The following is a 24,254-nucleotide window of genomic DNA, read 5'->3' on the forward strand; positions in this document are numbered from 1 at the left end:
CATGTAAACACAATTACAATCTTATCATTGTCAGTTTCATGGCTATGCTGTTTTTACATACATGTTGGTGGTCACTACTTGATTTTCATGTAGGTTATATCAGAAATATTTCCTCTATTTTTTATGTTCTGAAAATTTTTCCTACTGTACATTGGATAGAAGTGGTTAAAATACATTTCTGTGGGAATGGAGGGAGTAGATTTCCTCTTCCTACACGTTCCAGACACATCAGAGGGTAGCACACGATTGCAGGGTGGCAATTGCAAGAGGGCTTAAAGGTCATTCTTAATCCTAGCAGCCCACGCATCAGCAATGAGGTAATGGTATCACAGATAAAGCCAACAGTCTAACCTTCCAACAGGATCCCGCAGACTTGCGTTGCATGATTTTTTTTCCTGAGCATTTTGTGCTTGTCACTTGACATCCGAGTCCCTCTGGATTTGTTCATTGCATCCATTCAAGATCAATACTCCATCTTGTAGTAGCCTCTAGTGCATGACATTGAACATAACTGTCAGCAGCTTGTTCTTGTGACCTTCACACAGCCAGCCCAGGGGAATTGTGCCGATCCACCTTGTATATACAGGAGCAACTCAGCGATATTTGTACACTTATTTCCATGGGTTCAACATGCAGGTAGCAGCAAAGATCCTCTTGCACACGAATCAAGCGCTATAATACAGAAAGCCACAGCCTTAGCTGTCTTGGACTAAGCTTGCACACTTGACAAGGAGGAGGGATCTTGTGGTGTGATGTTTTGAATGCATAGCGTTGTGCATGACTACTGTCATTCATGTTTGCTGTCTACTCTGCCATTCCACATGTGATGAAAGTGCAGGTTGTTTGTCCTCTATGTCTACAGACTTCCGCGAAGAATGATTAGAAAATCTGACTTGATACATGGTCCAAAGCACACGGCCAGCTTCATATAGAATTGTCAAGTAGGTGACCACAAACACAATACCCACAATGTATAGAAACACCCATGGTAGAACAGTGTCAAATTGATAAAAGCCTTCTTGTGGGATGGTGTCGTTTCCACCATTTCTATCGGAATCGACAAGTATTGTTGCATTGTACCCTTGGTTTGCGATGTTGCTTCCATTGGATTGGAGGTCAGCGTAAGGGATAGAGGTTGCACTGTCCATAATTTACCCACCTTTTTGTCCAGCGCACTTCTTGAGATGCACAGCTTCACGCGGGCATCATCCTCATTTTTGCACATCATCAGGCTCTGCCTGCATCCTTACTCATAATCGGCAACTTCGCTGTAAGCCCAGTGGTGTCTGTTGCAAACCTTGGAAATGTACAAGTCCAGTCCACGTTCAACCATGTTGGGCTGTCTGTCTGGGAGCCACGCTCGTGTTGCTCAAGCTTCCTTCACAAGGTCTGAATCAATCCACATGCGGCTGCACTCTGATTACTAACCGTCATTAAAGGTGACAAATTGCACATACTGCATATGTGTGCCTCCGTCTGGGGCTAGATCATGAATTCTAACAGAGATGAGCACCCCCAGTATACGTCATGATCACAGGGCCGTTATTCCGTCATTGCTTCATTTCCATGCAGATCTTGCGAGAGGTATGAGGAGCATTTAGAGTGCATAGTGCAAGCTGCCACTAAAAAATTGCCGCTATAGATAAAGTCCTGAGAGGCACCCACTTATACAGCGTTGCCGGGATAGCATGCCTAATCAATGCACCTAATTTTAGGTAGGGTGTTGAATCTGTAGTCCTCCAATCAGGAAACAGCATTCCAGTGATTATGATGAGGCACAATGATGTAAAAGATCTGTTGTATGCTATATTACAACTTAGACCAAGGGATGAATATCTAAAAATAAAATAGCATTGATTCAGTAGGTAGACATGGGATCATTGACCACTACAGTGGGATTTTTTTCTCAGCGATGCAGTGAAATTGCACTTTCACCCAATCCAAATGACTATTTTCTATTCTTCATCAGTTGAGTGCTTGATTATGGCAGTGTTTATCTGATATCAGAGTAATTGAAAAGTTGAGTACTTGCTGATGGTTTTGTTTATTTAATGAAATATTAAGATTCATTCTTTGATCTTATGATGATTTCATGCTCTGAGGAACAGGAGATGAGTTTTACTTAACTTTCCAATTTTACTGACGTCAAGCCCAGAATAAAATACCATTTCATGCTTGTGCCTAGATATCAGTGATAGTGCATGAGAACCTCATCCTGTTGATTTTCAGCCCTGCAGCAAGCATGGTCAATCCCTCTGTAGTGAGGTATATAGATTGGAATATTGCTGCAGTATCATTACCTCCCCCATCAATGCCATCCGTGGGCGTACCCACTGGGTAAGCCTTGGAAATGGACAAGGATATAGTCTACTATGGAACCCCCTGGCCCCTGGATTGGTGTGGCATTCCATAAGTGTTGCCTCTTGTGGCTACCATAGACTGTACATTTATTCACATGCTCTGGCTATTGAACTGAGGGCATCTCTCCCTGGTCAGAATCCATGAGGGTTTTGTAAGTGTACTAGATAGTGCCTAGGAGCAAGTGGATGTCTGTGTTTTCTATGCTATAGAATCTGCAAATGCTTGGGCCAGGGTAATGCAGGTAATTTGTGCGAGCATGGAAACAAATCATTACCTAGTGGAACATATATTCAAAACCACTGGCATGCTTTCTGGCACAAACCAGTATTACTTTGGACCTTTCTTTCTACAAAAAGTGTCAGCATGAGGGTGGAACCATTCAAATCCCCTGTTTGTATGCCAGAAGGTAATTTCGAAAACCTTGATGAAATGGGATATACCTCTTAATCTCCAATCTCTGATGGCAATCATCTTTTTATTGTCAAAATCAGGAATATTTGTGGATTCTGTTCAAACACCTTTCCAGTGTGTGTCAGTCTTTCATTTCTTTTTTCAAATTTTGTAGTAGGATAGAGTGAGTGAATTTGCCATGTACACCTTATCATTTAAAAGCAGTTATGAGGCTCTCTGACCATGGTTCATTAAGCAGAATTGGTTTTCTTAAAGAAAAGACCTCTGATGTGACCTTTGGGAACATGCATGTACCATGTGTCGGTGAATGGATTGTGTCTCCTTAGATGTTCTGTATGAATTATTGACCGTTCTCCGGGATGGATTATCCTTCATTCTTGGCCCCATTTCTGGCCCCATAAGCGGTCTGTCTGGAGGAAATTAAGCTCATCATTTCTTAACTATTGAGAGTTACTTGAGTGTAGTACACGATGTTCCTATATGATTTATCGTACTTTCTTTGCTGAAGAGGACTGAGTATCATGTCTTAAGTCCTTGTCTTATCATTCTTTTTAAAGAATAGATGAATGTTTGGGTGCCAAACTGAATGCAAATACTGCTGCCATTGATATGCCGTAGGTCAGACAGATGCGTGACGATAGACTTACATCGTAGGATGTGCTTGCAATGATTCATGTGGATGTTTCTGCTGACCAACTGGAAACAAGGTAACACTAACAGTTGTGATTATTGGACTCACAAAATTCACTCAAAGTGTGAGCCTAACTAACAAATTGAAAGTGCGAGCCCTCCCTAAATTACAAATTAAAAGTGTGAGCCTTTCCTCATGACTTACATATTCAAAGTGTGAACCTACTTGGGGCCAGGACCAGTTTAAACCTGACATATCACTGACAAGGTTAAACTTAAAGCAACCATCAATACTGTCACAGTACTGTACCGGTAAGTCAACATTTTCAATCTGAAGAATAGCGCATTCAAATGATGTCATTGCTCAGAACAGAAATTACAAACATCATCTTTGACCCTCAACAGTGCTAGTCCAAACTTAAAAGACTCGAATGGCTATCGTGAACTATTGCTCTTGTCCCCATTATGTTTACCATGTCATCTCCACAGGGAGTAACTGCACTTTAAATGTGAACAATCCATCACTTCACTTTGACAAATGGATCTTCTTGTATAATGTTATGATGTGTTTAGATTTAGAAATATCTGACCCGATGTAGACCTAGTACTTTAGACCCTAAATGCAAGCAATTCAAGCACAGCAAAATCTTAAAACAGACTTAATATGTTTCAAGAAGTAGCTAGGAAAAACTAACACTTTGTTCGACTGATAAATGAGTGAAAAGTAATGGTTAATCAATACTTTAAATTGCCTGGTAGCTGTCCTTAAGGACAGGTAATGGTTTCCTGTCAACCCCACCTTCTGTCTTATCATGAAGGACATATATCCTCAAAGCCGGTGCTCCTCTTTATTTTATCTGTCTTTAAGGATTGAATAGAAATCATTGGGATGGCTGAAGCTGTCAAGATAATTGTATCCAAAATCAAATTCTGTAAATTTTTTCATTTTATCATTACCATTATTTCAAACCACGTTGATTACACAATCACATAATTCTCCTAAAGAAGTACCCCATATTCATAGATTGACCCGGTTAGATCGAACCATAAATCTAGTAAGATTTTAGGTATTACTTACCAATTAGCCTATATATCTAATGTAGTTTAATGCTTATCCAATACAGATTCTTTTTATTTATGAGATAATTTCCTTCCGCCACATGGAAGACTGTGGCAAAATAGTGACAAAAATGTATCCATTTACAGTATATCATCTACGATTGTTGCCTTTTTGCATGATAAATTTTGATTGCACAAAGTTGCTGCCAAAGTGATGTCAGATGTCAAAACTCAGCATACCATGATCAAACTTGATGAAACCGACTGAAGACTCTGTATTTTGAAAATTGTCGCATTCACTGTTGTCACCAAAAAGCACACATCCTACTCATGACTAGTAGAAGTAAAGAAATAAAATACAACTGCTCACATACTAAGTTTTCAGGGATGTAGGTCACATTTCTTTTTTTTTTTTCATTTCTGTTTCCATGGTGTGGTATTCATCCATCAGGTTTGACTGGGGACATTGTGTAGAGTCCTTTGTGGGCAGCTGTTCTGGTTTGGTTAATTCCAAGGAGTTCCCCCACAGGATGGCGTTAGCAGCAGCTTATTCTCCGTTGACCCCTCATAGTTTCCTGTTTTATTGGCATGGGACAAGGAATGATGCACATTGTGAATAAGAGTTTGACGCACATTGTGAATGGCTGCCAGAAGTTAACAAGATATCACACAGTTTCAGATGAATATTCAAAAGTCAAGCAAGAGTTTGGAGACCTCAAACCTCTGTGAAATATCTAGATTTTTTGTGTGATTTTTTCTTGCTGTATCTCGTCTTATTAATCCATTGAGGAAACAAGATATCCTGGCCCTGGACCAAGTCTAGTTTCTGCCATTGCACTGGGAAAGATTCTGGACTGGGTCCAACACCATTTTCTGACATCTCTCACAATATTTTATAACCAAACAATGTAAACGAACTAGAGTTTTTGTAAATTTCATTTTTTACTTCTGAAGGCTTTTCTCGCTTTGATAGGCTAATATTCAATAAACTCCATGCTGTCATTAGTACACTAGTATGAATAAACATCCTTTACTCGGGCCAAAGATACTTCCTGATGCACAATCAGAAAAGTCTGACTCTGGCCAACTTCAGCAACCTTTGAGACCTTTCTGGCAACATTGACATACAAAACAGTCTCCAGGAAATAAGGCACAGAGGTAACATCAGAAAACAGGGCCTCGTTTGCAGAATTAAAGAGAAAATGCTTTTATAATACAAATTTTACAAATGTACCTTAAGTTTGTGGGATGTATTGTTCACATTTACAAAATACTACTATGGTGAACATCAGTGGACATTAAATCATGCAAAAAGAGACTTTTTACGGTTGTCTTGGACAATACGCTAGCCAAGTACAATTTGTTTGAAGATGATACATGGACATTAAAGGAAAGGGTTTTCTGAATGCCTGGAAGCTTTAAGTGCCAGCGATGTACCATGACAGGCCAAATCACTTTTCTTATTTGCCAAAATTGTTCGCCCTCTTTTCTGCTTCTTAACTCAACACTTCGGGCGGGACTGGCTGTTATTAATCCATAAATAATGCCATATCTTGCTTTATGTGCTCTGAAATAACTTCAATATGGCAACAGATGGAACTGATCCGTGAATGTTTTATGTTCTTGTCTTCTGATATTATTAAACCCATTATTTTATGATAAGCATGAAATCCTTTTGTTCTTGATGAGATATGACCAGTTGTGTCTTTTATATATCCTTTATATCTGTTACAGTGTTGCTAGAATATTTTAGTGTTGTCCTTAGTGCTGAATGCTTTGCTGTTGTAAACTGCTTCATTCAATACATGTACAAGTGTTTGCAATTAGAGATCACATATCACCCTCTTGCCAAAGTGTTTGGTCTGATGTGTGTACATGTAACAGGTTTCTAACACTCATGGCTATACTAAGTTTTATTAGCTGGAAGCCTGATTATTTGGCAGCTTTTCCACTAAATCCCCAAATGTACCGGTACTTTTAATGACTTGTATGTTTCCAGCAGAATTTAATAATGTTTTTAGTACACCACTGATAAAAGTGACTGTATTCACCATGTTATAGTCCCAAGTAGAGCTACTCATCGGGGTCATAAGTTTTCCCAGAGAAAGAACATCATATTACCTCCATGGTTCAATGTTAGAAGTGTCTTTGGAATGTCACTGCAAACCCAAGTTGTTTTCTTGGTTTCCTAAACTTTTGCAGGAAATTGATAAAATGGGTCCGGGGTGTGATCTGTTTTCAAATCAGAAAAAAATTGAAATCTAGACTAAGAAATCGTTAGGTTGGGGTCAGCCTACAGGAATAAAGAACAAGGATGATCATACAGTACTTTCAATACTGTACCACCGGATTTCTGAATGGAAACGTTGCCTGTGATATGTGGCATATGATGCTATGTGGGTATGATATGTTTCAGATTAGAATATTTAATCAGGTTCCTGTGTCTCCTGAGACAGCACAAGTTGGTGAAGCGTAGATCTGGTTTGATTACTCCCATGATTTGTCAGTATCTCTGGGGCATGGAAGGGTTTTACTCTAATGTTGCTACATGCTGAATCATCATTAACATTTAACCATTGATAGTGATGTCACTCTGTTGTTTTTGTTTGTTTGTTTGTTTGTTTGTTTGTATTGCATACCCGGTAAACCGACTCATGGCGTAACATACCAGGTTTGTTCTGTAGAGTACAAGCTGAATATCTGGACATATCTATTTAATCCACTCACACCAGGACGGACCCCTACTCTTTTCACTAAGTGCATTGGGTTCTTTAATGTGCTCGAGGTGTGGATGTTCTCAATCACGGGACATCCATTTTAAAGTCTGATCTGAGGGACGTCCTTAGATGAAGCATGGTAATCATTTATACCTGAGTTGAGTGAGGAAATTGGTGTTAAGTGCCAAGAGCAAAACATTGAGCCCTGTAAGGGATTCGAACGCCATACCTCCATGTTGTGACTTAAACAGTTGGCAAAATTACCTGCCTAAAGACGTAATGAGCTGGTTGGGTTGAAGGTAAAAGTGGATAAAAGTGAAGTTTTTTACAGCGTTAAACTATCATATAGATTAGCTCTCGCTGTAATAGGTACCAACTTGTAGTGTGGGAATTATGGTTTCTCAAGGATTAAGACTCTTGATAAGGATCAAGATTGTTTTAACAAGATTTTAAATTTGTTACAAGGTGACATTGCATACTCTATATGTACACCCTATTCATGGCTTTTCTACAGTGATGCACATCCATCCTGCTAGTCGAACATTTATATGCATTAGGCCTAACCGTATACGTGATCCGCATTCAAATAGATTCATAGAAATGCAGCTGGTAGAAGTTACACAATTTGCTATCAGATTCTTCTGGAAAGAGATAGATGCAGAATATGTCAGTGTAGCTTATCACTGGCCCCCAAAGTCAAAACGCCAGTATGTGTGATCTAAATCACATTTGTGGATATTTCATTGCTTCTGCCAAGGAGGTTGTTTATCAACAGGATGAATATTGAATATTAAATAAAAATATTTTGATGATTTTGGCTAGTGGACAGGTATTGGCAAAATGAATGATACTGTGAAAGTAAATCAATATCATAATAATCCAACCTTTCACTCTTTAAGGAATCAAGCTATCCTGTGTCACTTTCTACTTGTATGATCTGATGTCATGAGTAAATAGGTGCTGGGAAATTAATGAAATTGTAGTCAGTGTTCAGCAAGACTGTGTTTCTGAACAAACAACAAGTTTATGAATCTCTCTTTTTGATCCACTCTTAGTTCATTAATTTCTTATGTTTGTGTTTATACAAAATTTAAACGTTCAAAGAGGCTTTCCTCAAGGTGACCTATCTGAGTGGACAGTGTAATTCCAGTGCACTTACCGGAAGAAAGGAAACACTCTCAATTCCAATTCCAATCTTCAATGATTCAATGATTAAACCTCCCAATGCCAGGGTTGATTAGAACTGGTCCTTCTCCCGACCGGTCGGTGGTATTGGTTGGCTTAACAGTTAGACCATTTCTAATCCAGGGTGATCATGTTCTGGCCCCCTGCAATGTGCATTTGGTGTTTGAGGAATGAATCAAGACTTTGCTCAAACCTCACATCAGTGATAAAGGAATACATGTTGGAGGACAAAAAAATCTCTAGTAGTTGGTTTGATGTTGGTAGGTGTCAAATTCGTATGCAGAAAATAATTTTTCATAACTACACTTGACTAAGTCTTATGGTCTTGACAAATGTGCTTGGCTGTACCATTTTGCACTCATCCTTACCGGAAATAAGCTTCTGATGCTATTTCTCATGCAATCCCACCATTAATTTAGTGTCTCATTGGTCAACCAACATAACAAGATCATCTTTTTGAAGTTCCTTATAGGTATGAGTGAATTAAAGAGGGTCTGGGAATTGCAAAGTTGTCTGTCATGATCATCATCATTTAGGGTGGATACCGGTTTGCAGGACCTGGTTCAGATAATTTAGAGATATGCAGTTGCACTAAGGAGAAGCTATCAAGTGAGTTGAGGAGAAGTGTAGCATACTGTAAATGCATCTAAGTTTGCCTGGTTTTGATTTTGCGAAATAAAACTACCGCAAACATTTCTGCAGTTACAGTACTGTACATGGATGCTTGCATGCCAGCACTTGTAATTCAACTACATCTCTCCCTGATGTGAATTGTCCCATTTTGAAATCAAACAATATCCATTTAGTGGGCTTTCAAAGCCAGGGAGCCACCACATGACTAAGATGAATGGGTTAGTATGTTACTTGGCCAAACGTCATCATTGATCAAGTAGGGCTCAAAATTTTTGGGAATAGGTGCACTGGTGCACCTCACCTAAAACATTTAGGTGCACATAAGGAAATTTAGGTACACACAACAGAAAATAAAGTCAAATGTAGGCAAAACGTAATTACAAACCCTACTGCCTCTCTTAAGAACTTCAATCTGTATTTCTATAGCTAACTTCAAAATTCTAAACAAGTGATACCATAAAGCAAAGTACAACAAATGTTTTATTGCTTTTTCTGATACTTGGATTTAAAAAATATTCTGTATACTAGTGTACAATTGTAGCTATAGCCTATAGCCTACAAAAATATATTGATGCACTGGTGCACCCACAGTGAAAAATTAGGTGCACAGCTCCAAATTTGAGTGCACAAAAGTGCACCCAGTATTTTGAGCCCTGATCAAGGTATAATTATCTTCGCCGAGTACTTGTACTCGGGGAAGATTATGTTTTCGGTTGAAAAATCTGTTAGGTGGGTCTGTATGTATGTCAGGAGCATAACTCAAGAAAGCTTCGATGAATCTTTATGATTTTTGGTAGGTGTGTAGTAGTTGTGCCAAGGAAGGTCAAGTTCGAAAATGGTTCCCCTTGCGTTTTTTAACAGTACTGCAGCGGACTTTGAATTTTTTCGTGCTTGTATGTAGGCAAAAAAAGTGACGGAAACGTCGATGGATCTTCATAATTTTTTGTAGGTATGAAGATGTTGTAAAAACGGAGGTCAAGTTCAAAAATGGTTCCCCTGGGATTTTCCGTTGGTACTGCAGCGGGCTTTGTGTGGATTCGTATTTGTATGTCGCCAGCATAACTCGAGAAGCTGTCGATGGATCTGTATGATATTTAGTGGATGGGTAGGGTTTACAGAAAGGAAGGTCAAGTTCGATAATGGGCCTTCTAGCGGGTACTTAAGGTACTGCAGCGGAGCTTCAAAATTTTGGGGTGTATTTTCTGAAAGTGCTATTGTCATGATTTTTGTATGGTAGATAGTTCATGCTATAGGAAGTAAGTTGTGAATGTTTGGGTCCCCTAGCGTCTTGTTTGGAACTGCAGTGGATGTTTTTGTTTTGACCTTCGGACACGAATAACTTGAGAAGGGGTCGACAGATCGTCGTGACGTTTGGTATTCAGATAGCTCAGATGGTGCTTTACATAATAAACGACTAATTAGGCGAATCAGGATATAATTGGCATAATTAGTAAGGAAAGTTTGATGTATTTCATATTGGGACCCTGAAACATGTGACGGTTTCCCAGAAAACAGGTCTTACAAACAGATGGCCTGGGGAAGTAGGTCAAATAAACAAATAGAGCACAGCACTGCTCTCCAAGCAGAGGTGTGGGTCCGGCTGTTTTTTCACATGTTTAGTTTAGGCATGTTTGTCCAAAGGACGTTGGCAACATAACGAAAAGGGGACAAAATAGAAAGCCCCACAAAACACCTAAAAACACGTCAAAAACACGGCTCTGCTTTTAATAGAGAGTACATTGCTCCAGAACTGCACCACTGCTAGGTACGGTTAAGTCACATTTACTATGTCTTTCAAAATGTGTATGACATGGAATAAAGATTTATTCTATTCTTATTCATATATATTGACTGCACCATTTCATCGTCACATTCAACTTACGACACTGCAATTTCAAACCTTTGAAGGCCCATAATTTCAACATACTCATTTTTTTCATGGCCAGTTTTAACATATATCAGCACACAAGACACTTACATTGTACGCTAGTCCTGTACCACCAAATGATTTTTAACCCTATCCCCCCCCTCAAAACTTACAAACAGCACATGGTGTATGATCAAATTTTCAGGGGGTGATATCAAAGCATGTAAATATGAATCACTATCCATAATAAGCCTTGATTATTTGGCGAAGATAATGTGTTCGAGGAACTCTAGTTCAAGTTAAGTTGCATGTTTTTTTTTCATATTTTTGGCATGAGGGGGAGGCTAGTTGGTTAGCAATTTACCTCTCTGCTGTGCCCCCATTGTGCCTGTGTGGGAGGGCAGCTTTATGTAATTAGTGTCAGCCAAGTTTCCTGTATCAGGAATGACATTCTAAATCAGGGTTTTTCCTGCTTAAGCACGCACAGTGGGGTGTAGATGAAGTATTTCTTGTGATGCAACTACAGCTGCTACAATATTCTATGCATGTGAATGAATGAGTTAAAACAGAAGATGCTTCGGGGTGCTCAATTTGTGTGTTCATTCAGTACAGCCTCATTTAATATTTAAATTGGTATATCCTGTTAACACCAATTGGCAATGAAAATAGCCAGCAAGGAGAAAATTCAAGATATTTTACATTCATTATATTTTTGTCCTGTTCTGACAAAATCAGTTGAATTCTCCAGTTAACGTTGGTTCACATGAACTCGTGGGGTAATTAAACTCGGGATTTTTAAAAACGGGGTATTTAGGGATATGTGTTAGATGCAACATAAGCAAAACTGTTAGAAATGCAAACTTGACTGACTAACGTATTCAAAACACTGGCTGCAAAGCTTTGATAACCATACATTCAAAGACCACGAGGTCAAAAGCTCTCTGTCCCTTTTGGAAACAGTCTGAGGGCTTCGTGGGAGAATCACACTACATGGTTGTTTGCTGGTTTATAAGTCTATACAAATTTAATTAGACAAATGTCACATCCGCTTCCTGGTTAACACAATTATTTACAGGCCAACTTATTAGAATCTCTCTTGCTAACCTGCAACTGGACTCTAAGTATGACCAATCATCACAAATGCCTCTTTTTTGCTGCAACCTACGGCACGTATATTTTCCCGCCACCATATTTATTACCCAGAATTCTGTTGTTCAGCAGACGACAAAGGTTTTGTGAGGAACGCTTTTTGTCTTGTTTTTTTGTGTGATAGTAGACTGAAGGCAATATTTTCCTCAAAGCTCCTAACATAACCAGGAACACATGGACCTGGTAGTTTTACCATTGCTACAGTATCCAGCTAACGTCCCGATGAATAATGAATAATGTACAAGTTGCCATGACGGTGGGGGTCGACTTTGAGTGACGTTTTACCGACTCAACAAACGGGTTGTTACCGAGGGCCTGATGTGTGCGGTACGGCCGTTTTGTCGTGTGTTTGTTTTTGTTTGGACACGTTTATATGACCTTAGCACTCACATCAAGTTGGGCACAATAGCTGCTGTATAAAAGCTAATTAGCAGCAAGATACTAATGACGACTCTTCTCCCCTGGAAAAATATTAGCACCTGTCCGAGAGCACCATCATTCTGCGTGCAATGGACGGTAGTTTCATATCACAATATTATGGTATCAGCACGACTAGAGATAAAATATAACATATATAGCATCAGTACAAAGGTCATCTATGATATTGACAGAAAAACAGAAAAAAGGATGGTTTATTGTCCAGCCAGATTTGTTTTAATGAACTCGTATCGAAAAAATCCCGGTTTTACGTGAACCAACGTTATACTCTCTCTACCCATGGGACAGACAGACTACATTTTGTATATGAGCTTTATTGATTTTTTCAAAAGTAACTTCATTTAGTCCTGTCCTCAGAGCATGATTTCAGATTACCCACACTCCAGCCAAGATGATGATCTGATTACAATGTCTTTTAGGCCACAGCTTGGAAACTCAATTATCTGTACAATAAGTAAATGTGTTATGGAAAGTTTTTAGTGTCACTGAAAATTAATCAATCTGAAAATTACACACTGCAATTCCTTCCAGATCTGCTTTCAGGGGATACATGCACATCGCCAATGTGGTATTTTTACATGTATGTACATGCAGAGAAAATACTTTCCTAAAGGCAAGCACCCTACATACCTTGGTTTGAAGGAATGGACAGTGAAGCAGATAGGACAGCCCTATGTTCTGAAACCCCTATGTTAGTGTTAGCACCTTGATGTATTTTCAGCACTTTCCTTGGAACTGCAGCAGAATTTCCAGTTTGATATCTCTTGTTCTGGGCAAGCTATGGTCATGATTTTGGGTGGCAGATGGCTTTTGTGCTTGGGAAGAAGGGGCATATTAATTTAGACCCTACAGCAGCTTCCTCTGGAACTACATGTTGTGTTGGAATTTGTGACGTTTGGAGTTTTGGTGATTTGGAAAGAGGAGATATTATAAAATGCATTCATATGAATTATGCTGATAAAAGACTTTGCATATCATGTGCTTATTTGCATTGTTTGTGAATGCCAGTGTTAAAAAGACAAGTGCTAGCGACCATGGAGGATTTGATATCTATACTGTTCATTGTAGTGTTTTGTTCGTGTCAGAAAGGTCATTTGCCTTCTTTCTCTGTATCCCTACATTTCAGCCACTAGAGTCGGACTTCCTAATGTCATTCAGATAAGCCTCAACAACTAAATTGAAGGCTTAGTTCTACTCATTATTCATCGTTATCTGGTGCCACTCCACTTTGTATAATAGAGAGAGATGGCTAAAGATCATACTTATGACGTTCTTTATTGCTCATGAGAACAGGCTTTGGCATAATACACCGCGACATGTGGACATGAGCCTAACCGGACGTAAATAGGTTCTGCACGTAAATACGTCATGTTACGTTAGATGTGTAGGTCATTTGCATAAATAGAATTGTTCATGGAGATATGAGGTCACTGAACTCTTGTTCCTTATGTTTTTATTTCATTTTTTTTGCCCTGTCTAAAAAGAAAATGCAACCATTATCCACATTCTGTCTTTCTTTAGTTAGTTCATCTGATGCAGGGCTGTTTCAAATTACTATGAAATTAGATTGTTTCTGTTCTAATAAACTAAATCAGGTCATAATGTCATTTTACTTCCATTTCCTTTAAATTAGAATATGAAAATTCAATTACAGTTAGGTTCACTGATATAACATGGTGGCAGTTATCGTTATGATACCTTGATATCATGTGAACTGTAATACATTCTACTTAACTCTAATTGATACATAATCAGATCTTATGATTTATGATAGATTGTCTGGATGAGAAGTACCAAGTAGGAATTATAGAATTGAATATGACGGAATTTTGATAAAGTCTGGCTTCTTTATTATTAAAGACTGCTGATAACTAACATTAGTATTGGTTTAGATACAGTAACTATGATTGCTTTGATATTATTTTTTGATAGATGGGTATTTTAAGATATGTGAATGATGATTCATGCTTGTCCATTACATTGGTACAATGGTGCAGAAACAAACAAAACATTGGACCTCATTGTTGATTTGTCTCTTTATATAGAAATAGAAATAATTTCTTGGCCTCAAATTAAAAGAGAAAACAATCCTCATGAAACATGAAGAAACAAGGTTGAAAATGTAAAATATTCATACAACTTTTGAAATACACACACACATACACACACACACACACACACATACACACACACACACACACATACACACACACACATACACACACACACATACACACACACACACACACACACACACATACACACACACACACACACACACACACACAAACATGTGTTTATACCTATTCCTCAGTAGGTCAGTCATATATTACTTCAATATGACTTCACAACTTAGACATGGGAAAGTAGGGCACTGATTGTAGGATGTAACAGAGGGGCACCAATGTCTTGACAGAGTTTAATCAGAATTCCATTTGTTGTACAGGGGTAAGTTAGTAACATGTATGATATTGAAAAAATTAAAGTTGCCCTACCTTAGTTTGTAAGTCAAACAGAACTATAGCATTCACACAAAGCAGCATTCATTTGGTATTTTGGGAAACCATTCAGTAAAATCAATCAGCATCAATAATTACACGCATCTAATGATATTATCACACCATAGCAAACTATTAGTAAGCACAATTTTAAAAGAATCCGTTTATAAAGGCAGTACTTTGGATGCTTCAGTATATTGGGGCACATTACATCACAGTAAATAGTGCTGTTCTATTCTTGCTAAACCATTCATCACACAAACAGAGGATTACGTTAATACTATAAATGACCAGTCTCTAACTACCATCCCCCTCTTTTTTTTAAACTGCTTTTAACTGTTAAAGCAATTTGATACATGATGTTTCCATATGATATCAAACTGCAATAAACACAGTCATAACAACAGTATAATGGATTCCTTGGAAGTACAATTCTAAAAGAATCAGTTTATAAAGACGGTACTTTGGCTGCTTCAGTATAGTGGGGCACATTACATAATGCTGACAGTGTTCAATTCTTGCTAAACCATTCATCACACAAACAGAGGATTACGTTAATGTTACAAATGGCCAGTCTCCAACTACCATCCCCCTCTTTTTTTAGAACTGCTGTTAACTGTGGAAGCAATTTGATACATGATGTTTCCATATATGATATCAAACACAGTCATAACTACAGTAGAATGGATTCCTTGGAAGACTCTATGCCACTGAAACTCACACTGATACAAGTTTGAATTTACATTAATTTTTACAAAGGCCGCACTGACTTGATTTAATGGATGACAACCTCTAGATGCCACAATATGACATGAGCATGCAAAAAAGAGAAACATTGGCAGTAATGTCTACATTTCAAAATCTAAGTGATCACAATTTCCCAAGTAAGATAATTTAAGCAATGGATTCAGAAATAGTATAACAATGAATTCTTCAATACTGTTCTTTTGGAAGAAAGCTATAGGTTGTTCAGTTTCAAAACATTTACCTAGTAAAATTATTCTTTCATTTTGCACTTCTTTAAAATGAAATGGTGTTACATCCTTTTTTTAACTAACAACAATTGAGGCAGAAAAATTGATGCCAATCATAAAATCAATTCAGTGTGGCTTTATGGTTACAGGTTGACAAAAAGACATAACAATGCAGGTCTTTAGGCCAATCATATCCTCATCCTGTACCTGCACCTTACAAACAATCCTGCAGCAGGGGGTTCTGCTGCAGGATGCTTAAGCCTTACCAAGATGCATACATTTTGTGAAATATTTGTGCAGCAAGCATGCATGACTTTGGTAACCCTTCAAGTTTCAGGGCTTGATTATAAAGCCGTGAGTTTTAATAGGCCCTGACACTGGGAGGGTTAGCAAGATAGTTCTGACTTGGTCCAATGTTGGTGTACTATTAGATTTTGAATCAAAAGAGGTAGGAATCATGAGCAAAAGTCTAACAGTTAGGCAGCTTGCAACGACTGTTCACCGAGGGGACAAGTTAGGCCAAATGGATCATTCTACATCACAACTTCTGATGCTGCAGTTCCTTTACCATAAGAGCAGCCTTCCAATGTGTTTTTTTTGGGGGGGGGGGCATTAGCCTTTTTGGGTAGCTGGAGTTTTCTGGTAATATTGGATTTTTTTCAGAAATCATTTTTTTATAATTTGAAAGGGGATCATGATAGTGACATCAAAATAAGAAAAAAAGCTCAGAGCTTTCTCTTAACATTTCCCCTTTTAGGAATACCCTAAGGTGATAAAGTGGTGATGCAGTCATACTTGATGTAAGAGTAACATCAGTAAATATATTTATTTGTTGCCAGCCACTGTCAGTTTTAAGTATTGTACAACACCACAGCATGCCATGCATTTTGTTATTTGCAAAATAAATATGTTGTACTGGTCAATGTTATCAAATGTATGAAACCGGCCATGTTAGGTTGTTGTGAGATACCCAACAAATGTAAACTTTTGATTTCCATCTAAGGAAACTTAGTCTATGGTAGTTCAGTTGTATATGCTACAGACATGGAAATTCTGGCTCTTTATTAGGGGAACCAGTTGCATAATCAGCCTTGGTGGTAATTGTGCATGATTATTATAAATGGTGTAGCAATTTCAAACGAAAATGAACAAGGTACAAGTTACAAATCCAAAAGTACTAACTGTACCCAACAGTGATAAGTTAAACGTTAATAATCAAAATAAAGTTTGTTCCATCTAAAATATGCCTGGGATTGTTAGGTAAATTCTATAAAAGAGGTGATGAGGGTTTGAGTCAAGTATGATCCTTTAGATGGAACTTCTAGCCCTCATATTTCGAAATGAAACCCAAAGTAATTCATCCAGTTGCAAAGACAACACAGCTCTCCGGTGATGATGAGGACATCTAGTGGCATAAAGAAGAACTGCAGCATGTTGTTGACTGGTGAAGAGACTCGATTGCTTATAAGACAAGGTTGAACACATCCTTCTTTAGATCACATAGCTGAGCCTTAAGGTTTGTGCACAAATATAAAACATGCTAACAATGTTAATCAGATTGTAAAACATTTTCAACACTATTTATACACAAAGGAGCAGGGCATGTGTGTGTATGTATGTTTGTATGTATGTGTGCGTTTTGTTTTCTTGTCAAACAATTCAATGGAGAAGGCGCTTTAGCTGCTAAATCTTTAATTGTTGGGCAAACAGCTACACAAAGTCCTTTCGAAAGGTGAAATCTAGAGGGTACTGTTCTACCTAGCATGTCTGCTTGTTTTTGCTCACAATTCTGGAGTAAACAATTCAATTACAATGATTTCTTATTGGTTGAGGATAGCAGGGCATAAAGAGACTCCTGTCATACTTTTACTGTGCATTCTAATGTCCAGAACATCCTTATTAGTTATATGGCTAATAATCCGTTTTCACGGCTGGAAGAATGAGTATGGAAAGGGTTGGTATTTTTGGGGTGATACATTCTGCTACAAATTGGGATAAAACCTAGTCATATATGGGTTAGGAGGTAAACAATTTTGTATGGACCATCATAAAGATGAATAGTCTAAATAAATGAATAAATTACTGTTATATGGGATTGCAAAATTTGGCTAGGGAGGCCAACATTGGGTTGCTACTTTAGAAATATGTGGGTATCAGAGCTTTTCCAGAAAAATCAGATAGGGGGAGTCGTTCTGAAGACTGATTTTGCTGGAACGTCCCTTAGTCACACCACCTTATTTGGGATGAACAGACCAGGAATCCTACTGGGAGAGAAGACAGGATAGGAGGGCGGGGCAGCCACCTGTCATTAGTCGCTATCTACTCACATGCAACATTCACAGCAACACATTTCTGGTTTCCCAGCAGGTTTACATGCTGTGGCAAATGAGTTACAGTGACGAAGGGCTCATGCAGCCTGACCTCCACAGGACTTGTGGTCAGTCTATCTTGTCATCTGCATCTGTGAAGTTGACAAAATTCTGATATCAATTTTTTGGTTTGAAACAGGTTGTTCTTTGTGAAGTAGGAATGTTTTATTTGTCAGTGCAGCTTGTTATGTTTTTGCTAAGGTGCAAACTTACTGCTGGGCGGAAGCACAAGGCAAACTTTCTATCAAGTGAACTCACTGCTACTCAAGACAGGGTTTGGACACTTAGTGCCACCGGTGCCAAGCATACCATTTTGTGAAAGTAACAAATATATAATGGATCAATACATTGATATTGATAAAAATATTTCTGATCAGACAGTATCCCAATGGTGAGACTTCTGGCATGAACCTGGCACCAATGGCAGTGTTAGTCAAAAACAGCCAAGACACTGCTTCAGCTACTGTTAGTAAGCACTTTATTATTACCTTGCACAGCAAGCATGACCATGGGTGTTAGTTGGAGCTGATTATTCATACAATAAGGTACAAGACTTCAAGGGTCTGCAAAGATCAAATGGACATTACATTCAATATCCTTAAGACTTGACAATGCAAACATGTTAGACATGTCACGTTTATCCTTGAACTTCTTGGAAAAATAGTTCAGTTATAAATCCATTGCCTAGGATGTACTCAACCAAATGAAAATATAAAATCCTTGCAGGCCCTCTGACAGACTCAGGGAGAGAAGTTTGAATACCACATACAGTGCCAAGTAGTCAATACAGTTTTTACCAGTCAAACACTTCTTATTGAGTGCATTTTACCTTCTGTTACGTGCATTAGGTAAACCAAAGCTGAAAGACATTTTTACATCATTCACATGCAATATTTGCACAATCATGCACATAGGCTCTGGATTATCTGTAGTAATTAACATCATCACCTTTCCACTTTACTGTTGGAGTAAACATGTCTTCAACAATTGATGTTGTATACACCACCATTTTGTGCCAATGGTATTACTCAAACATGACTTCATCACAGTATTGCCAGCCACAGGCTACATCACTTCTGCAAGACACGTCATGAACACTATGCTTGAAGATCAACATTGGATAGTGACAAGTAGGTAATAGTGAAGCCCTGGGGCTTTGCCTGCCTTCTTTCTCATGATTCCTTGTCTTAAGATACTGTGACTTTCCATGTACAACCATTTGGCATCATCCCTCAGATATGCACACTTTTCACTTGGGGAATCTCCCTCTAAGTTAGATCTGACATGTTTTATTATCTTTCTTTCTTTTTCTTCTTTTTGCCGCCTTTGCTTGCTTTAATTTTGTCTCCAGCAGTGGCAATCGGGACAATCTTTGTCTTAATCTTTCGTTTTTCATCACTGCCTTTTGCTCGGCCACCGCTATCATCTGAATCCCCCCTTGGGACATACTCCATCTCTGTATCTAGCATGATGAGGCTCATACCATTCTTACTTCGGGAAAGAAGAAAGATGATACCACAGCACAGCAGGACCACGCCCAGAAAGGTCATGACCCCCATCAGGTTGGCCACCAGCAGGGTGGTGTAGTCGACTCCTGGAGACTGAAGTTCCGAGTCCTGCTGGTTCGGCATTCTGGACGGGTTCGGTCCTGAAGACTGCTGGGACGATCCTGTGAAATGTGCAACATGTATATGTTTATTTATTTATTTCTGGTTTATTTAGGGAGGGTGGCCCATCTCAGTGTAGGACATTGCTTCACAGTGGGACCCTGGAAATCTGGAAAGAAGAGTAGTGGCAAAGTGTAATAAGACAATCCTGTGGTCTTGAAGATGTGTGATGATGATGTTGTGATGTAATGTGTTTTGTTGTAGAAGTAAGTAGAATGTTTAGGCTCAAACTTTGTTCCACTGTGTTAAACTCTGTATTACTGAGCTCTGTCCTTCAGGTAGTCACGAGTATTGCAGGGTTAATTGACCAGGTAGGCAGGACACGTTGACTTTGCTTTTTGCTACACCACAAAAAACAAGCATTCAATCAATTGTGGCATTTATGGTTGTCTAGGATGTATTGGGAAATCCAATCAATTGTCTACATGATAAATCATACTCCATCATCACTCCCAGTCCGTCAATGTGAAGATTAGGGTTCAAGTAGGCCATATAATCAGCAGCCTGCCTGCTAGTGCTGCATTAGTCACCTTGGCCCTGGATGTACTTTGAAGACATATCGAAATGTGTAACAAGACCAGTTGTCTCAATTCAATGCATATTTGTCTGACCCCAGGCATTGGAGTTATGCTGGGACAATATCTAAATACTGAATCATGGATTATCGTTTACAGAACAGTCATTTGTATTGATTTGCTACAAGCTGAACAACACAAAAGGTCCTGGAAACATAATGCACCATTAGATAGACAAAAAAGAATCAGAAGAATTAGCAGTTGAACATATCCTTGGTGCTGAACCATCATCAACTTACAACATTTTCAGTAGAATGTTATTGAATTGTCCATGTCTAGTGGATGCCTTCCATATAATTTACTTGGTGTGGCCTTCCTGATACAACAGGCTTGAGGCATATCCTTGGTGCCAAAGAGGTATCAGAAAAAGGATTCAATAACTGGGGAGAGAATGGCTTAGAGGCATGTCTCTAATGTTGAAGCACAATCGATAGCAAAACTTAGACCTGTCCCTGACATTGGAACATGAACAATTCACATGTCCTTTACTTGCCCAAAATGTCACAGACCTGGTCCTGTTGCCAAAATAGTATCAATTCAATTACTTTTTGCCTGACATCGGTGTTGAAGGCAATTAGTACAACATGTGGGGCCTGTCCGTGGTGCTGAACCAATGGTAGTATGACCATTTTTCAGTCCCCTTTGGAAATACTAACAATATAGCAAATAACAGGTCTGTCCATGGTCTTGAAAGAGTGCTTCTTGTCCCTTTTTCCATTAAGTTCATCTGGAGCATTTTTCGGGAGTTTTGAGAAGAAGAAACAAACAAACAAACAAACATTTACGAATGCAGTATGAGGAGAGCTTTTGGTTTATCCAGTCTTGATGAAAGTAGGCAACAAAGAGTTCATATAATCATTCTACCAGATGTTGTTAGTCAAGTACCATGCACATGACTTTGTTCCCTGACAATTGATAGCTGGTGTACAATATCGCTCACTCATTCTAGACTTAAAGCAGGTGTTGATATTACTAGTAATCTGACTACTGCAGTTCTCAACGGAGTGAACCAAACCATGGTTAATTAGATTTGATCAAGAATTTCATTACAGCAAGTCCCCAGAACAAATTCTACAAGAGACTCCTGGGGAAGATATTAAGTAACTCGAAGCATTAATGTGTTCAGGGAACACATCAATTTTTGTTATGTACCATGCGTTAACTGCTCACATTGACAGGGGACACAATGACCCTAAAATGGATTTCTTGGTTTTTAAAACATGATATACGGTAGGTGACACAATGTTTCCCAAAGACATTCATCTTCATATAGATGGCAAAGTTCAACCGTAAGCATACCCACACATCCAGTACAGTATTGTTGTAACTTGACTCAAATTTTCACACACGTGCAGCGGGGAGTGTGGCATGTAATAAAGGGTAGGTTTACATTTTAGAGAAAGGTGATTCGTAAGTGTTGCTTGGTCGCAGTGTGCTCGTACATCAGTGTACAGATGTGTATGTGAAAGCATTAATCAGTGTGGCTTTTCACTATAAGGCTATTAACACTTCTGTACTTTATGAAGCTATTCATTAACTGACAATACGGTATTTACTCTGCATCTGTCTAGGCTGAACATGAAATATTGGCTGGATTTTAATGTGTTTTTATCTATTAGTTACCATATTAAAGAGATAAATCTTTTCATGTAAGTACAAACGTCATGTATATTACCCAGTAGCTGCCATTTCATTACACACTGTGAAATACTTTCTTGTACAGATAATTTTGTAGAAGTAGTTGTGATTTTACTATTTTGCAACTTTATGGTACTGTTGAAAAATCTTACACAGTACTTTTTTAGAACGTACTGCTACCATTTTACGATTTAGTTATGATTTATCCTTAGTCTGTACTGTTATATGCATGTAACTTGCAACAAATTCAGACAGAAAAATTGAGTCTTCCACTTACCGATAACTGTGACACTTGTGTTGACCACAACTGTTCCTCCTGCATTGGTCACTACACAGGTGTATCTCCCTTTGTCTGCTGTATTGACAGAAGATATTTGTAGCACCCCTCCCTTCAAGGTTACCCCAGTATCCACTGTCCTCCCTGCTGGGGGAATCCATGATATGCTAGGTTTGGGCTCTCCCTGTGCGAGGCACTGTAATCTCAGCTCGCTACCTTGCTCAACCTTTACCGTTGGTCCCTGGGAGATGGCTGCTGTCGGCAAGCTACACTTCATGTTTTGTAGTAATCTTTTACGAGCCAACTTGCCGTGCCGTAGAACATCTATCCCTTGGATGGCTTCAGGAGTGGAACAGTACACACTCCTCCAGCCGTTTGTGTTCGCTGCGATCAGCCAGGTCATCTGACAGTCGCAGTTCCACGGGTTATCTGTCAGGGTCACCTGCTGGAATGTCACTTTGTCGGGAAATGTGTCTCTGGGAAGACTCTTTAGCAAGTTGTAACTCAGATCCAACTTTTGTAAGGATTTCAGCTGTTTGAAAGCTCCTGTTCCAATGTACGTCAAGTTGCAGTGGTCTAGGAACAGTTCCTTTAATGATGTCATCCCTGGTAATGAGGCAGAAGTCACCTGCTCTATAGGGTTGTTGTTCAGTGAGAGTTCCTTAAGGTTGCGCAGCTGTTGAATAGCTGCAGACGGGATAACTGAGATGTTTGTGTGATGAATGATAAGTGACACTAGGCTGTCCAGGCCTCGAAATGCCTTCGGAGAGATGTTGGTCAGTTTTTTCCAGTGCCCGATGTGGAGGTTCTGCAGTCGTGTTAGGTTGCTGACAACATTTTGCTTCAGCACCTCACTTTTCATGTGAGAAATCTCCAGTGTCTGCAGACTGCGTAAGTGGATGAATCGGTCAGTGGGCAGATCGGACATCTTCCACTTGGACACCAAGAGATGCTTGAGAGAATCCAGACCTCTGAATGCCTGCTCAGTCACAAAGAGGATGCCATTCTCCAGCAGGTCAAGATATTCCAGTTTGTACAACTCTGCAAATCCCATGTCCGTCAGAAGGACTAGCTCATTCCTGTTCATGTCCAGTCGAGTCACATTAGACACGCCTGCAAAAGTGCCCTATGAAGAGAAGCAATTTAACATTAAAGAGACATGAATGTGCTGGTGGAGGACTTCATATTTCTGAAATAGTCCTCAACATATCAGGGAAATAGACATTCAATCTTATGTGTTGAATCTATCAAATGTTGTTATACTTCCATGATTTCATAGACAAGGATCCAAAGTTGTGTTGGCTGTACAAAGTTGTTATAGGCAAGGATGTACAAATCAAATGTAACGTTACCTTCTACATGGTTATCTGTATCAATAATATGTAAAGTTCTGACTTACCTTCGGTATCAGACTCAGCCTGTTTCCACATAAGTACAGACTCTTAAGTTGTGACAGACCATTGAAAGCTCCCTCCTCCACTGTTTTGATCTTGTTGTGGTTCAAGTTGAGATGGCTTAAGTTGGGGTAACGTACAAAGGTGTTGCGCACAATCTTACTGATGCGGTTGCGCTCCAAGTTGAGGGTCTGCACTGAGAATGGAAGGTGTGCGGGAATGTTCCTCAGGGTCTTCAGAATACATGTCACTGAGCTGTCCGAGGCCTCACACACACATTTCTTTGGACAAGGAAGAAATTCTTCACACTTGATGACCAGGACACTAACGACAACTAGAGTTATAATCCGCAGTAGAGACGCCATCATTGTAGATTTGGATTTTGGACTTAGTTTCGATGTAAATTAATCTT

At 39.0% G+C, this 24,254-nt stretch overlaps 2 protein-coding genes across 4 annotated transcripts in view; one reads left to right on the forward strand and one right to left on the reverse strand.

The window, feature by feature from the left end:
- LOC136428329 (CST complex subunit CTC1-like) overlaps window positions 1-24,254 on the forward strand; it is a 91,915-nt gene that overhangs the window by 33,623 nt on the left and 34,038 nt on the right. The window lies entirely within an intron of this gene.
- Window positions 14,856-24,254, reverse strand: LOC136428331 (leucine-rich repeat and immunoglobulin-like domain-containing nogo receptor-interacting protein 3). Of its 2 annotated transcripts, XM_066417765.1 has the most exons (4): window positions 23,848-24,254; window positions 22,449-23,574; window positions 19,784-19,960; window positions 14,856-18,383 (listed from the first exon to the last, which is right to left on the reverse strand). In XM_066417765.1, the coding sequence occupies exons 1-4, from the start codon at window positions 24,208-24,210 to the stop codon at window positions 18,361-18,363; spliced, it is 1,689 nt and encodes a 562-aa protein (XP_066273862.1). In that variant the 5' UTR covers window positions 24,211-24,254; the 3' UTR covers window positions 14,856-18,360. The 2 variants fall into 2 exon arrangements, with proteins under 2 accessions (XP_066273862.1, XP_066273861.1); XM_066417764.1 differs by lacking the exon at window positions 14,856-18,383 and having other exon boundaries at window positions 18,753-19,960.

Source organism: Branchiostoma lanceolatum, chromosome 2 (assembly GCF_035083965.1).
Source record: "Branchiostoma lanceolatum isolate klBraLanc5 chromosome 2, klBraLanc5.hap2, whole genome shotgun sequence".
In the NCBI taxonomy this organism is placed as follows: domain Eukaryota; kingdom Metazoa; phylum Chordata; class Leptocardii; order Amphioxiformes; family Branchiostomatidae; genus Branchiostoma; species Branchiostoma lanceolatum.

Excerpts from the sequence above, each read along its gene's own strand:
- LOC136428331 (XM_066417764.1), bottom strand. The coding sequence starts at position 24,210 with ATGATGGCGTCTCTACTGCGGATTATAACTCTAGTTGTCGTTAGTGTC. Across the intron at positions 23,575-23,847 it reads GGCTGAGTCTGATACCGAAG|GGCACTTTTGCAGGCGTGTC; the intron begins GTAAGTCAGAAC and ends TTCTCTTCATAG. Across the intron at positions 19,961-22,448 it reads CACAAGTGTCACAGTTATCG|GATCGTCCCAGCAGTCTTCA; the intron begins GTAAGTGGAAGA and ends CACATTTCACAG.